Source organism: Caretta caretta, chromosome 1 (genome assembly GCF_965140235.1).
Source record: "Caretta caretta isolate rCarCar2 chromosome 1, rCarCar1.hap1, whole genome shotgun sequence".
In the NCBI taxonomy this organism is placed as follows: Eukaryota; Metazoa; Chordata; order Testudines; family Cheloniidae; genus Caretta; species Caretta caretta.
The window spans coordinates 244,853,460-244,869,418 of record NC_134206.1 but is presented as its reverse complement, the minus strand read 5'-3'; the positions used below and the strand labels follow the sequence as shown (position 1 = coordinate 244,869,418).

General features: G+C 51.1%; 2 protein-coding genes across 4 annotated transcripts in view; one reads left to right on the top strand and one right to left on the bottom strand.

The window, feature by feature from the left end:
* The window catches only part of DDX11 (DEAD/H-box helicase 11), a 35,587-nt gene extending 26,553 nt beyond the window's left edge, over positions 1-9,034 (top strand). For both annotated transcript variants that reach the window (XM_048829210.2, XM_048829201.2), the window contains exons 19-27: positions 1,279-1,348; positions 1,785-1,888; positions 2,642-2,791; positions 4,867-4,935; positions 5,119-5,219; positions 5,754-5,838; positions 6,791-6,866; positions 7,227-7,381; positions 7,596-9,034. In XM_048829210.2, coding sequence (XP_048685167.1) covers positions 1,279-1,348; positions 1,785-1,888; positions 2,642-2,791; positions 4,867-4,935; positions 5,119-5,219; positions 5,754-5,838; positions 6,791-6,866; positions 7,227-7,381; positions 7,596-7,640 — 855 coding nt within the window. In that variant the 3' untranslated portion in view covers positions 7,641-9,034. The remainder of the gene's footprint in view (positions 1-1,278; positions 1,349-1,784; positions 1,889-2,641; positions 2,792-4,866; positions 4,936-5,118; positions 5,220-5,753; positions 5,839-6,790; positions 6,867-7,226; positions 7,382-7,595) is intronic.
* Positions 9,035-9,384: 350 nt separating this feature from the next.
* WASHC1 (WASH complex subunit 1) overlaps positions 9,385-15,959 on the bottom strand; it is a 73,137-nt gene continuing 66,562 nt past the window's right edge. For both annotated transcript variants that reach the window (XM_048829233.2, XM_048829222.2), the window contains 4 exons: positions 15,304-15,459; positions 11,868-12,026; positions 10,950-11,018; positions 9,385-10,109 (listed from right to left, as the gene is read on the bottom strand). In XM_048829233.2, coding sequence (XP_048685190.2) covers positions 9,958-10,109; positions 10,950-11,018; positions 11,868-12,026; positions 15,304-15,459 — 536 coding nt within the window. In that variant the 3' untranslated portion in view covers positions 9,385-9,957. The remainder of the gene's footprint in view (positions 10,110-10,949; positions 11,019-11,867; positions 12,027-15,303; positions 15,460-15,959) is intronic.

Genomic DNA, 15,959 nt, shown 5'->3' with positions numbered 1-15,959 from the left:
GATGGGTGTGCTAATACCCCCTTTGCTGTGCCTCTTGCTTGGGAGGTTACTCACCCGAACGCTTTCAGACATCGTAACTCCTCAGAGTGGTCTCTCCATTAGACGTCTCATCCTGTCTGAATGCCTGGCTGGGGCTTAACATTGCCCTTGCCCAGGCAATGTTAAGGTATCTGGCCCTTGCCCAGCCGTCAAGGTATCTGATTGCCCTTTGAGTTATGTGGTCTGAGCCAATCCCTCAGGCTGAGTGCAGCTCAAAACTAGCACTGGATGGAAATCCTCTCACCGACTTTATAATGCTGATCTTGCCGGAGGGACCTTCCAGAAAAATCAGAATTTTAGTAGCGCCACAGTGGCATGCATGACCCATCCACGTTAGGCTTTTCTGTCTAGCCCAGGGGTTTTTGGCCTGAGGGCCACATCGGGGTTTTGAAGCTGTATGGAGGGAAGGCTGTGCCAAGCAGTCTGGCCCCCGCCCCATGAGCACTACAAGGAGACTCTGTCGTACCCTGCTGTCTGGATCCTCCTCCCGCCGTAACTAGTCAACCCCAGGGAAGGTATTCAGTCTGGTGTCAGTAAATGGCAAGGCAGGGGAGCGGAAGAGGTGTGCTATGGTACTAGGAGTTGGGTCCCAGCTCAAAGAGGCAGACCCAAGCTCTGAAAGCTAGGCTGAATGCCTTGCTCACAATACACTGTGGATGGCTTTGTCTAAAAAGAGCACTGCACTGGTAGGATGAGGCTATTGGACCACAGGGTGGTGCTCCTGCTCTGCACCTACTGTCACTGGCCATAGGAAGCCGTGGAGGCGGCTGGCTGCTGCAGCCCATGCTTTGTGGGTTCTCTGCTTTCCTGCCTAGAAACAAATGGTTCCCCTTGCCCTGTAGAGGGTCCTGCCCAAGGACTTGGAGAAACTTTAATTGCAGCATGGGATGGTGCAGCTGTGCTGGCTGTGAAATTGCAGAATTTACCAGCCAATCAACCCTGCTCCCCTGGGTACAGCTCTGGTTTCAGGCCAGAGCTGCACCTACAGTATTTCTGCATCTGTTCATCCCTCTGTGTGCCCTTGTATTTCTGGGTCCCACATCTGCACCAAGTACCCAGCACATCTCTTCCCTCTGTCCTTTTCCCCAAACCATTGGCCTGACTCCTCCTCCTCCTCCTCCTCCTCCATCGTTGCATCTGGTCCTCCCATCCCTGTGCTGTGTGCTGACTGCAGCCCTTCCCCATCTCCTGATGAGAGCCCTTTGGCTTTGCTGATTCTTCTTGGCTCCTGATTTGTAGGTGTCTGATTTCCGAGAGCAGTTGCTGTCGTGTGCCATCAGTGCTGACAGGGTGGTGGAGTTCTCCTGTGGTGAGTGTCAGTCTAGGGGAGCTTGACACATGCTCTCTCTGTAGCTGGGCCCCTAGTTTGACTGTATGGGAATTCAGGCAGGTGCCATTGACTTTGTTTGTTTGCCAGCTCCTTCTAGTGACCAGACATCCTGCCTGGAAATCACAGCAGCAGAGGGCAGCCAGGTTCTCTTTCACCTCCAGCTGATAAGGGTGTACCTTCTTCCTCTGCCCCAGCGAGAATGGGCAGGGAATGATCTGAACCAGGTTAAGGCTGGTGTGATCCATGTAAAGGCATTGAGCTTGTGCTAAAGCTGTTTGCACTCCCCCAGACCAAGAGAAATTAATGTGTACCTCTGCTGCTATGTGCATGTGACCTAGTCCCAGGGGCCTTGCACTATTAGCTTGCTTTGCTTGAACATCTGTGGCTTTTATTCCATCTCCTTGTTTGTCATCAGGTCATGTGATTCCTCCAGACAACATTTTACCCATAATCCTCTGCAGTGGTCCATCTAACCAGCAGCTAGAGTTCACCTATCAGAAGAGAGACCTGCCTCAGATGGTCAGCATGTCTGTTTCATTCTTAAGCTATGCGGTCTGATGGTTCAAGGGGCAGTTTTGTGTGCAGAGTGGGGAATTCTGGGGGGCTCCAAGGTGGGGAAAAATAAGTCCAGAGGGGTGTGCAGATTGGCAGGGGAGTGGTCCAGTTGTGGAGGGCCACAGGGGCAGGCATACTGGGGGTGGTCTGTTTTTGTTAAGCCATTTTAAGTGAGTTTAGTGCTAGTGAAAGCTAACTTGACAGGCCTGGAGAGTGAAGAGCATCTACAGCACTGATGGTGGCTGCGAAAGCTTCCCCATCCTCCTTTGCCTTTGAAGGGCCCCTAGGAGTGAGACATCAGTCCTCTTGCCCATTCAGTCCTTAGCTGAACTTGCTAACAGAGCTGCCAGTGAGCTCTCGCCATCATTCTGGGTGTGAAGCGGACACCTGTTCCCTGGGAAATGGACAGACCTCCTAGCTCATTTCACAGACACACTGAACAACCATTGCTTTACAATACTCTTGGGACTGCGGCTTAGACGGGGAGACCAAGGAGCATATACATTTCCAGGCCCTGGAGCCAGCCAGTGCCTCTAGGCAACTGTTGGTGAGCTAGCACACTTGCATTGATTTCTCTATGTGGAAGTGGCTACATGAGTGTCCTAAGACTTGTCAGTGGGAGGCATCTGTTCTCTGGGTCAGGGACAGGGTAGGAGAATTAGGCCACGGCAGTGCCATGGTAAGCCCCAGCAGACACCAGTCTTTCTGCCCTTATAGATGGATGAGATGGGCCGAATCCTTGGTAACCTGTGCAATGTGGTCCCTGGGGGCGTAGTGTGCTTCTTTCCTTCCTATGAGTACGAAAAGCAGGTGTACACGCACTGGGAGAGGACGGGGCTGCTCACCCGCTTGGCGACTAAGAAGAAGGTAATTGTGTAACTGAGGGTGGTTGGTACTTTAAATGGAGGTTTCAAAAGTCCAACAATTATCTGCACATTACAGGCCTTGTCTCTCTCTCCCCAAATTGTTCTTATATCCTGCACAGCAGAGCAGAGAGGATGTTTATCTAGCCAGTCCCTCCAGTAATGTATAAATGATACCTCCCAGACGGCTGTTTGCTGAGCTGGGATCTAAATTAGATTAAATGCTGTTACATGGCTCCTGTAAATGCAGAGATGGTCTTCATCTGCATTAGTCAGCCTACAATGCTCTCTGATTCCCTTGCTGTGAGGGGCAGGTTATTAAGTTCTTACAGAGGATTTGCTTTCCCCAGACTTGGCTGCACATCCCCTGCCCAGGGAATAGTGTGATTGACTAAGGGCTTGTCTTCACTCTAGTGAAGACTCGCTAAATCGACAGCAGAGCGCTCTCTGGTTGACCCTAATATTCCAGCTCTCTGAGAAGAGTAAGGGAAGTCGACTGGAGCGTGTCTCCCGTTGATGCAGCACAGTGAAGACACCGGGGTAAGTCGACCTAAGCTATGTTGACTCCAGCTACATTATTCATATAGCTGGAGAAACATAATGTAGGTTGACTTACCTGAGTAGTGAAGACAAGCCTTAAGACTCAGCGATACACTGTCAGTTACATACAAGCTTTCAGCTCACTGTGGGTCTACTGGGAGGATGAATGGGTCTTCTGGTTAAAGCACAGGGCTGAGGATCAAGAAATCTGTGTTCTGTTCTTGACTGCGGCACAGAGTCACTGTGTAACCTTGGTCAAGTCACTTAAGCTGTCTGCCACTTCTGTAAAATGGGGATAATGCTTGCCTACATCTCAAGGTTCAGTGTTTTAGCATGGTACAAAGGGTGTATAACCAGGAGTAATAGAATGAAACTGAACAGAAGAAAATGGCTGAATATCAGGAAACCTTTCTGAACAGTGAACTCTGATGATAAAGCCTCCAAAAACTTTCCTGCTTGTAAAAAGAAAAGGAGTACTTGTGGCACCTTAGAGACTAACCAATTTATTTGAGCATGAGCTTTCGTGAGCTACAGCTCACTTCATCAGATGTATACCGTGGAAACTGCAGCAGACTTTATATACACACAGAGAATATGAAACAATACCTCCTCCCACCCCACTGTCCAGGTGCCACAAGTACTCCTGCTGGAAATGGCCCACCTGTTGATCACTTTAGATAAGCTATTACCAGCAGGACAGTGGGGTGGGAGGAGGTATTGTTTCATATTCTCTGTGTGTATATAAAGTCTGCTGCAGTTTCCACGGTATACATCTGATGAAGTGAGCTGTAGCTCACGAAAGCTCATGCTCAAATAAATTGGTTAGTCTCTAAGGTGCCACAAGTACTCCTTTTCTTTTTGCAAATACAGACTAACACGGCTGTTCCTCTGTTTCCTGCTTGTGCAATTTAGCACTGGACTGAACAATGCTCAGGAGGCTATATTATGAGAAACAGACCTGTACTGTTCCTCAGGAGCTGAATTGGCAATAACCTCACCTTTCTAGAACTCTGCTTCCCCTCCTACCCTAATCTCGCTTGGGCAGGGACTGTCTCTTACATTGCTTGTAGAGCCCATCAGCACACATGGGCCTTAATCACACCTGAGTGCTACTGTTCTATAAATTATCATACTAGTGCTGGAGATCTCTTCCATGTTACCCTCTTGCTACACCTGAATTCCCAGATCTTCACTCCCCCTTCTTACATGGATGTTTCTTTCCACTCTTCAAACAGTAGAGATCTGGGTGCAAGCACCCATGAAGGAAAAACCCTGGTTAACGTCTCAGTAACTGGAAATGTCTCCAAAGTCACTAATGGCCATCACTGCTTCTGCTCTGGATGTGAAAGGTCCCACAGGTGCTGAGCAGGGCACTATTAGGATGTGTCTGCATTGCTTAGCCAGGGGGCATAGTTGGACATCGGTTAGAGATCGATGGTAATGTGCCTCTAGGCTCTCCTCTCTGTGTTATTTTTGGAATTGCACCATTAAATCTATTTGCATCTTTCTGCTGCAACTTATGCTTTGTGCCTGTGACAGATATTTCAGGAGCCCAAGAGAGCAAACCAGGTGGAGCAGGTGCTGTCAGAGTATGCTAAGTGCATAAAGGTAAGCAGGGTTGGCAGGTTGCTGGACGTTCAATACCCCATAATGCAAGAGAGTGTTTCTAAAGCAGGTGATGTGGGTGGTTAATGTGCTCTGGCCAACGCAGACAGGTCTCTGTGCTGCCAATTGCACAGAAGTTTCCACAGCTCCAGTATCTCATGAGTGATTGGGGGTTCTTTCCTGCAGCGCTGCAGCCAGGTGGGAGGCCATGTGACGGGGGCCCTGCTCTTTTCTGTGGTTGGAGGGAAAATGAGTGAAGGAATCAATTTCTCTGATGACCTGGGAAGGTAAGAAATATCTGGTTTGCTGCTCATCTCCTAAGGTGGTATCTGAACACAGCTCTGCTGATGTGGTTGCTGGCTCTCCTAGCCTGTGCTGTGGAGGAATCTGTTCAGGACTTGGGTGGGAGACCTGCAAGTAAACTGCAGGGGTGCAGGAAGTGAGGGTGGTGTGATTGAGTCAGGGTTGAAAGCAGTGTGCCCGGAGTGGTATCAGGATGCACTATGAGCTGTAGGTGCCTTGCAGACACCCAACCACTGTGTGGTCATGAAATAGCCTGGAGTGCTTTTCACTGGACAATGCTGTGTGGGATAAATCCCCACTCTGGCTCCCTGAATTCCCCTGGCAGTTTTTACTTCAGTATTCCCCTGTCATGGACGGCTGGGCACTGTTGTTGCTTCCGCGCCAGAGTTGACTGCATTGCAGTGATAACCCCCTCCAATTTAGTGTCCCTATCAGTTTGTTCGGGATGTGACAGTATGTAATTATGAGAGGGCACTAACAATGTTTGTGTGTGTGTGTCCCCCTCCTTCCATTTCCAGGTGTGTCGTTATGGTGGGCATGCCTTACCCCAACATCAAGTCCCCAGAACTCCAGGAGAAAATGGCCTATCTTGACAAAACAATGGTAGGAGTAAGCACCCCAGTGCCGATTTCAGCTGCTTTACTTATTGTCCTTTTAGGGTCCAATTCCCTCTGCGAAATAAAGACCTGGGTCTTCCTGTGCCTGGGTCAGAGATCTCATTGACTCTGCATGCTTTGAGGCTAGTAAATGGGCTCAACAGGGTTAGAGCCAGGCAGAGATCTGCAGGAATGACCCTGCTGAATGCCAAAGGGAGAAGGGGGACTTGGCCCAAGAGAGGCTGCCAGAGCAATACTACACAGAGAACTGCACTCCAGCGTCACGCTCCTCTTTCTAATGCAGTGAATCCTTCTTGTTGCCTGGCAGAGCCCCTGTTCTATGGAGCTCTGAAACCCTGGGGGTTGGCATTGAAGCTACCTTCCTCCTTCAGATGCCCTGGAGCTGGTTAGTTTGAATGTCCTTTCTGAGGAGCCTGATCAACCTTCAGCTGCACTTCCCAGGTTCTAGTGTGTGACTGAACTCCCATATCCTTATAGTGGGCCTTGAGGTCCCTTCTTTATTATGAGTACCTGGGACTGCCTGGCAGCACCATTCCCTAGGCCAGCTAGGCAACAGCAGGGGCAAAGAATACAGTACCCCTCCAGGGCCTGGTTTCTGTACTAAAGAACTTTAATTCCTACCTTGAACTGCATGCGCCTTTTACTCGGGCTGTCTACACTGGCAACTGAAAGACAAAACTTTTAAAAAAACACACCTCCCGAGAGACAGAAGTTTTGCCGACAACAAGCACCAGTGTGAACAGCTCTTTGTTAGTAGGAGCGCTCTCCTACTGCCAACGCTAATGCCACTTGGAAGGGGTGGAAAATATTGTCAGCAGGAGAGCCAACGAACAGCAGCTACACTGCGCGCTTTTTAGTGACGTGGCTGTAGCAACACAGCCCTGTCGCTAAAAGCTGCTTCGTGTAGACATAGCCTCAGTCTTATTTCTCTCCTCTAGCCAAGGAGTGCGGGCCAGCCACCTAGCAAAATGCTGATTGAAAATCTATGCATGAAGGCAGTAAACCAGTCAATAGGTAAGACTTCATCTTTCATGGGGCTGGATGGGGAGGAGTATGAAGAGAGCAGTTACGGGAGCTAGGGTCATGGAATAGGCAAAGAAGCAGTTGTGGCAGAGTGGGATGGGTGGGGAGCAGCATAAGGAGAGGATTCTGTTATGAGAGACAAGGTATTGGGAAGAATTGTCATGGCACATGCAACTCAGGTGGTAGAAGATCCACCAGTGACCTGATTGTGCGTTCAAGCTATTGGCAAGCAGCCTGGTGGAGGCCTGTTTCTAGAGTGGATCTGCTGATAATAGTGTGCATGTAAAAATAGGGTCTAGAGGGGATACAAAGTGACAAAACTGAGGTTTCCCTTTATAATGATCTGTGCAGGACGAGCGATTCGCCATCAGAAGGACTTTGCTAGCATCTTACTCGTAGATCACAGATATGCACGCCCCTCAGTCTTCAACAAATTACCCCAGTGGATCAAGGAAAGAACAGAGATCAAACCTGCCTTTGGACCAGCATTTGCAGCATTAAGGAAGGTCAGTACCATTTCATGCACCCTGCAGTAGCCAATGTCCTACTTTCCATTATGTACCCATCACCTCCACCCCATATATGTCCTGGAACTGCCCCCCAGCAATGTCTCTATGGACCTGCATGCCCTCTTCCCCCGGCTCACAGGCCTGACCACTCTGGATACTAGAGCGCTGGGGCTAGGAATGAACAATGTCATGTGATTTCCTCTCTTCCTAGTTTCACCAAGAGAAGAAGTCATGTCATGGGTCAGAAGCTTCCTGAGGGAGAAGGAAGAGCATTGTGCTGATGACAAGTACAGAGCCCTCTGCAATTGCTGTCCCTGCAACAGAAGTTTTTTCCCCAAGACTTTGCAGTTGAAAATTATTGACCAAAGCTATTCGTGCCCATGTGGCTTCTGGGCAGTGACTGATTATATTGCATTTGAGTTGGGCTGGACAGTGGAAAGTACCCTAGCTCAGACTGTGTGAGGGGAGGGGAGATAAGAGCACCCGCAGCTACTGGATCTGACTCCCACTTGGACTAGCTTCTCTTCTGCACCGAGGGTGCTGCGTCTGGGTTTTGTTACTCCTCCCCTTTGTTCGGTTTCCCACCCTGGGCTATTACTACTTGTCCTCTTGGTGCAGCGCTCAGGGCAAAGTATTGAAAATCAGGCTGATGTTCCCTGGCTGCTGATTTCCCTTTCCAGTAGGGGATGGGGGACTAGTACTGCTCTTGTGGAGGCCCCCAGAAGCTCAACAACTGAAAGCTAGAGCCTAGATTTATATCCCTTCTGCCCCTTAGCTAATGGTCCTGTGGCCACATACCTGCTCCACAGATCAGTTAATTCAGTAAGGGCAAATGCCTTGGGCCACCTGAGGCATTTTCAACTCTTAGTTTTGCCATGCCTGAAGTTACATCTCTGACCATTGGCATTGTGTAAATAATCTGTGCTTTCCCAGAGCCCTCACTAGATAATGGCTGGGGGCAGTATTGCTAGCTGGTTTGCTTGCCCCCTGAAAGAATATTTAGGGAGCTTACAGGAAACAGAGTCTTTTTTTCTGCCAAGTGCTGTAAGCATGAATCTGCAGCACTCCACATGGGGCTTCAGTTGCTGGGGGCTTCATCCATGCCACCTGGGTGGCTTGCATTTGTATTTACCTATCCAAGGCCTTTATTTCCTCATTGATGTTGTGTAAGCTGATGCTAGAGCTGTTCACCGCCTTTCTGCTACTGTGGACCAGGAATGTCACACGGCCCAAGGCTTGTGTCACTATTCCAGCAGCGGGAAGGGACATAAGCCTATCACTCTGCTGGCCTAGCCATAAAGCAAGGCAGCATTTATTTCATTTCCTGTTGACTACATACCTGTCTGCATGTGTCACCTTCAGGTATTCAGCTTTATTGCTGCCTTTTCCTGGGGCTCATATTGAGCACTCCCTCAGTATAGTTCACTGTAAATCCCTTTTGATGTAAAGGGGGTGGAGGTGTGCCACATTGATTCCTGGCTTTTTGATATTTCAGCTTTGCTGTGTAGTGGACTAGAGCAGTTCCTGGCAGAAGCCATCAGTGATTACTTTCTGCCACCTTGTAACTCAGGAAAGCCCTTGGACAGGGGGCTAATGGCTGTTCCCATGTGCATCTATACATACCTAGATTAAAATCTCTATTCTGCTGCAGCTGAATTGTATCAGTCCCTGAAGAGTCTGGCACATCTAAACTGTGCACATAGGAGTTCAAAGACATCTACTTTCCCCCTACAGTGAAGAAACATCTCCTTAAGCAAACTAGGAATTGACTGTACTGTAGTTGCACAGTTCTGCCCATCACCTCTTTGACAGAGTAGAAGTTGTAGGTAGAGGCTTTCAAAGTCTGTAGTGCACCTACATATACAGCAGTTTTAGGGCTTCTGCCTTATGTTTTTCACACAGACCATACCCCAACATGCCTGCTGTTCCCAGAGACGCTAATGGTGGACAGCTGGGCCTCTCCTCCTAGAGTCAAGAACACTCCACAGTGTAGACTGGAGTGGGCTAGAGAAAGCTGCTGGGTACTTGTTCCTTTATTGACTTACACTGTAGAAGCCATTCATACCCAACAGCAGAGTTTCCATGGCTTTCCTACAGCTGATTTCACATGAGGGAGGCTGCCAGGCAGCACTGGAACCACCAGCAGACCTGCTGTGCACCTTCAATCCTATCACAGGAGCATCCAGCCAAGGCCTGACATACAGCTGGCTAAGGAGGAGAAGGCTCTTAGAGCTGCCCTTGCAGTTGTGCTTGATCAGATCTTCTGTGAGCTGCCCTCCAGCTACAGCAGGATTTATTGAGTGAGTGTGAGCAGCAGTATTTGAAATTAAATGCACTATTTAGGGGGGAGGGGGAAGTAAACAGAGCAGAAGTAAGAGTCATAACTGTACTCAACAGTGGTTAGAGATGAGTGGGAACAGCAGGAGCTAAGAGAAAGTGACAGGGTCCATCTGTGCCCTCTCACTAACAGTTATTTCCAAGAGCTGGTCCATTGCTGAGGTGCTTAGCTCAGCAGGGCTGGGTTCCCAGTTGGCCAAGAGGAAACCGATCCCAGGCCTGCGGCCCGATAGCATTTATGATTCCCAGTCATCTTCCTCCTCGTCCCCCAGGGGTTGTTGTGGGGGTGGCAGGGGTGGGATTGTGTCCGACATGCGGGCAAAGGCACCACCAGGTGCACTGGGAGCATCAGCACTTCCTGCAGCTGCAGGCCCCTTGCCTGAAATGCCTGGGGAAGAAAAGCAGGTGAGTGAGGCCTAGGAGGGAGAACTGAGGGAGGCAGGAGCTAGCCCTGCACCTGTGCAAAATGCTGCCTCAGGCACACACAAACTCAACTCCCATTAACACCGCAGTGCTGCTAGGAAAGAGTTCATTAGCTAAAGCGCCAGGTCAGCATTTCCAGCTGGCAGAACAAGGGAGGGCAGGGACCAGAACCCACTCTGACTCTGTGAGCAAGGGAGGAGGCAGCCCCTGGCTGAAGCGTGGCAGGGACAGAGGTGCCTGCCTGGTACCTACGGAGGGCCTTGTCATTAAGCTATGGTTGAGGGACTTTGACAGCAGGGGGGAGGCCCCAGCCCTTAAGAGAATGGGTAAATTCAAAATGCTTTCCCCTCTGAGGCTCTCCAGGTATGCTGAGCCTCTGCCCAGAGTGTGCAGAGCAGGGACAGGGGAGCTTTTCCTTGGAGTATTAAAAACATACAACAGCCAGTGCCCAGGTTTCTGCCTTGGGGATGCCAGGTAAAGTTTAGGCACTGAAACCAGCTAAGACCCCCCCAGCAGCACCTCCCGTCTGGATTCACTGCAGTGACACTCCGCCAGCGGCAGCATTGGTATACAGGTAAGTTCTTCCTGCTCTGCAAGGGGATCGCCCAGTCTGGCCCATAAGGGCATCGGGTGTGTCCTCAGCAGCATCAAAGCATTCAGCCAAATGGCATGCCAAGCTGGCCAAAAGCTTCCTCCCTTCTAACTCCTGCAAGCTCTAGCAGTGAGGCAAGGAAACCTGCCCCTCTTCATGTCACATTACAGGAAAGGAGCAGGCCCCCCCCCCCCCCCCCCCATGGCATGGTACCTTTACGCCTCAGGAGCAACTTGTTGAAGAGGTCGGACATCAAGTCTCCACCCTGTGCTGTGGTTACCACTGAAAGAGTAAAGCCCCACAAATCAGGTGACAGACCAAATGCCCTGCTCACACGGTCCAGACTAGTACGAATGGCTAGTTATTAACGGGGGACCAGCTTCGACACGTGGTCAGGACACAACGGGAGGACGGGGGATTGGTCCCACCCTATTCAACGTGACACACTGACCCTGCGCAGAGCACATGGTGCTGTATTGGCAGAGCTGCCTTGGAGTTCAGGATTGAATAGCAGGGATACGCTGAAGGCTAGGACTGAGCTGCCTTGGCAGAGATTGTGTAGGGACCTTCACTTGGGGATTAAATAAATAATTGACCCGTCCCATCCTTGCACCACATTTACCCTTCCCCAGCACAGCACACAAGGCCTGCCTGGGAAACATGTCAGCTTCCTACAGCAGCTTGGAGGAAGGAAAAGGTTGGGTGTTTCAGCCAGTTTAAATGAACTGGAGTTAACCAGTCTACTAAAAACAGTCCAGTCGTGACGCAGGACTTGCAAAGGCACAATTTCCTCTCCAGAGGCAGCCTGCCCTGAGCTATCTTTGAAATGCTTCCAGCACTACAAGTTCACATGAAACATTTTCATCTCCACCCTCGAGAGGGGAGAATTCCCAAGGCAGAGCACTAATGCATTTCTGGCACGTAGGAGCTATCGAGTTCATTCAAAACTGCAACGTGAGGTGAGATGAAATCCCTCTGCTCTAAGGCTTCTGTGCAGTGTTGGGGGCTTGCCATGTTTGGCACTTGGCTTTGCCCCTCAGATATTTATGAGACTCCTTCCTGGGGGTACCTAAGCATATCTAGCTGGGGCAGGGGATTGAGGATGACTACAGATGAGAGTGCTCTGGGCACCTTGTTCTTGCTCCTTCTGCTTCTTCTTCTCCAGCTTTCTCTCCTTAACGCTTCGGAGGTTGGCCTTCCCAATGCCGCCAGCCTGGCGGATGGACTCCAGGAGAGTTGCCCGGCCAGTTGAAGGGTTCACAACTTCCTTTGGAGCCCCTTGGACTGGAGCTGCAGGGATACAGAAAGGAGTCAGCCCTGAGGAACGGACACCATCTGATGTGTCAGCAATTAAAAATTAACAGCGGGCTCTCTACACGCTGCTGCTTTAGCTAAACCTAAACCACCTGCCTGGGTGTGAAACCTGAGACACCGAAGAGCTCTGGCACCTCATCACTTGCCTTTTCCAAGTCGCCGGGAGATGACGCAGCGCATAGAATGAAGGGGAGCCTTTAAAATAAATCAGTGAATACTGTGGGCTGTGCAGTGTGCTGCCAGATGAAGGGCTTTGAGCTAGAATCCCTCCCTGCACCCTCATATTCTGTCCCTTGATCCTAAACTGGCCATCTCACACCATTCTCCAAGGAGCCCTCTGCCCTACAGGGGAACAGCACCCACTGGCTCTACAGGGAGACATGCCCTGCCCTGCCAGCAACACAGGGATAGCCAAGAATGGATCAGAGCAATCCATCTAATCTGGGGCCCCCATCTCCAGCAGTAGACAGTACAAAATGCTCCAGAGGAAGGAGTAATGTAACCACAAATTAATGCAACCATTTCCTAGTCTGAAAGCAGAAACACTGCTACTTCCCTGGGTTTGGGGGCAGCTTTTCTGCATTGCTCCTGTTTTAAAAAATTCACTTCCTTGTGGGACCAAGAGAAAATAGCCCGGATCCTGTCAAAGGGACACTGTAAGGCGCAGTGTTCTTGTGACAAAGGTTTGTATCAAACTAAAGCCAATAGAAAGGTCCATGAAGATTTTTAAGCTATTCAATTCTATTAAATTAAGTGAGGATGAGTAGAAATTATTTGTACCCAGAGCATAGCTGCATCTTCCTAGTGCATAAGAACTTTCATGGGAGATTCCCTAGTAAACCAATACTATCCAGAACAGTAAAACTGATTAATCTTGTTTCCATTGCCCCTGGGGAGAGACATGCAGAAAGGGGAGAGACTATCAAAGGAAAGGAGAATGGCCATTATTTCCATTCTAACTAAGCTGAAGTTGTTAGTAACACAGAGTAGAAGGTGCATATCTTCATAGTGTCCTATTAAGTGATAGGGCTTTTAACAGCTATAGTGCTGCACACACAAACAGTTTGTTATAGCTTATACTCCACACTGGTATATTAAACCAGGGGGCCTAGAGAGGGCTGCACTGGTACCTTGCAAGAAACCAGAGGACCACACTCAGTTTAAACTGGAGCACATGTCCACACTCATTCAGTACAGAAGTGTGGACAGCAGAGACTACAGCTCCCAGCATGCAGTGCACAATATTAATGATCATGTGAGCATCCATTATTGCAGGGGTTCTCAACCTTTTTCTTTCTGAGCCTCCTCACCACGTGCTATAAAAATTCCATGGCCCATCTGTGCCACAAAAACTGTTTTTCTGCATATAAAAGCCAGGGCGAGCATTAGGGGGTAGCGAGCAGGGCAATTGCCTGGGGCCCCACTCCACAGGGGATCCTGTGAAGCTAATGTAAGCGGGGGAATAGTCCCGCTATTGTGGGGAACTTTCCTGGCTTCTGCACTACCCCGGTGAAGTGGGCTAGCGAAAGGATCTGAGTCCTCGCTCCCACTTCCTTTACCCAGTGGCCTCCCTGCCCTTGAGGACTCCCCTTCCACTCTCCTGTCTGGCAGAGTCCTTGTAACCCCAACAAGGCTGGGCCCGGGATTCCTGGGGGGGCTCGACCCCCAACCCTGCTGTGGTCACCTAGGACAGGAGCTAGGGTGTCCCCACTCCGGGGTACTCTCTCTGCACTGGGCACTTCTCTGACCCACGGACCATTACGTACAAGTTAAAGCAAATGCAAGTTATTTAATCAACAATTAATTTTAAAAAGAATAAGGGAAAAAGAGAAAGGTTAAAGGAAACACATCAACCCGCTTTGTGGCAGGGAACATCACAAACAGTGTCTCTGGAATGTCAGGGCAGTTCACAGTCTGTTCCTTGTAAGTCCCCAGCCTCCTTCTCAGGCCCTGGCTGTGCTGCAGGGATACTGTGGGTTGGACACTCGCTCTGGTGGTGCCCACACGCTCTCAGGCTCTAGGTGGCAGGGCCCTTCTTCCCAGCGTCGCCCCCGCCCTGTCAGGGTTACCAATCCTCCTCCGAGTCTGGCCTGCAGAGCCTCCTGGCAGTCCACTGCTCAAGGTCCCCCCTCACTCTCCCCAGCTGCTCACAACACCCGGCTCCAGACTGATCCAACTCCAGCTCCACTCTGCCTCAGCACAGCTGCTGCTGCTCTGCCTCCAGCTCCCTGGGCTGCTTCTCTGGCCCTCTGGCTCTGGTTGCTGCAGCTCTGCTCCCAGGACAGGTCTGCTCTGCAGGCTGCTTCTGTGACTCTGCTCCCAGCACTGCCCTGCCTCCTGGGCTGCTTTTCTGGCCCCTCTGGCTCTGGCTGCTGCAGCTCTCCTCCCAGGGCAAGTCTGCTCTCTCTGGGCTGTGCCTCTGGCTTTGGGGCTGCAGCTCTGCTCCCAGGACAGGGTCTGCTCTCTCTGGGCTGCTTTTCTGGTCCCTCTGGATCTGGCCCAGCTCTGCTCCCCAGCTCAGCTCGGGCCTCTGCTTTCTCCTTAGCTCGGCCCCACTCTGTCTGACCCAGGCAATTCCAGCTCACATGGAAGACGGGACCTCCCTGGCCTCGTGACTCCCTGATAGCCTGCTCGCCCTGTCATTCAGGCTGACCTGGAGCATTGGTCTCTCCCCATTGCTCCTAGGGACTGGCAGTCTCAGGGTCCTGATTCCCCATCTACCCTTCCCCTTTTAGTACTGGGAGCTAGCAACTAAAACACCCCCACGGAATGTTAGTAAGGGGGCAACAGTCTCCTTACACTAAGTTGATCAGGCTTCGGCTTTCTGCCTTGGGCCCCAGCGAGTCTAGTGCTGGCCCTGCTTGACGGACCCCCTGAAACCTGCGCACTGCACCCCAGCGGACCCCAGACCTCTGGTTGGGAACCCCTGCACTACTGCACGCTTGGATCTAGTCTCTGCAGCCTACGCTTGGGTACCAAGGTCTGCTCAGCCTGCTCTCCTGGGGCTGTTTGTTCAAGTCAATGGGCTGCACCTACAGTCCCGTTTGCAGACTGAAGAGTTGAAGGATTCGGCATGAGGGGAGGAAGCAGCCAGCCTTCCACTGAATTGTCGTCGTTGCTTGTAAGGGGAGAAGAGCCATTGGAAAAGCCTTGGGGTTACCACGGGAAAAGCTGGCCCAGGGAAAAGGGCGGGGCCAAGTTGCTAGGTTAGATCCTGCCAAATAACAAGCCCTAGCAGAAGCTCAGTCCTTACCTGCAGACATTGCACTGCTGCTCTCCTCGCTGGCTGGCTGCTTGGAAAGGGAGGCAGGCTGGGGCAGAGGAGGGGGTGGGGGAGCACTAGTTGGCATCACAGGGGGGGGAGGAGGGGGAGGTGGGGGTGGGGGCACTAGCACACAATCCTGAAGACCTGAAATATTAAAGGGAGGAGTGCAAAGTCACCGAGGGACACTACCTGCTACGACACTATCCCCCCAGCACCCTCACCCACAATAGTACCACCACCAACAATCCTCAGCACTTTGTGCGGACGAAAGGGGCAGCATTAGCCCCACCCCATGGCATCAGGGGGCTCTTCCCCCATTTGCCTTGTGTAGTCAAGGTGGCACAGACTAGCAGTTTCTCATCACAACAACAAGGCTGACTGGCTGCCAGCAAAATCCAAGTGCTTGCAAGCTCCCCTCCTTCCCAGCCGGGCAGGAGGGAGGGACTGACAGTTTGTGCCACAGGCTGGGCAGCAGAAGGCCAGAGGCACACTCCTTGTCTGTGAGGGGAAAGGCGCTGGGTTTGGCCCACGCACGTGAAGTTGGCCAGGAAAGTCAGGGACTCCTCCAGCTTTAATCCTGATGGGGCCTCTAAGAAGGGACTTTTCTAGGTCCTCACCAGGGTCCACGCAGAAGTCAGTGCTGG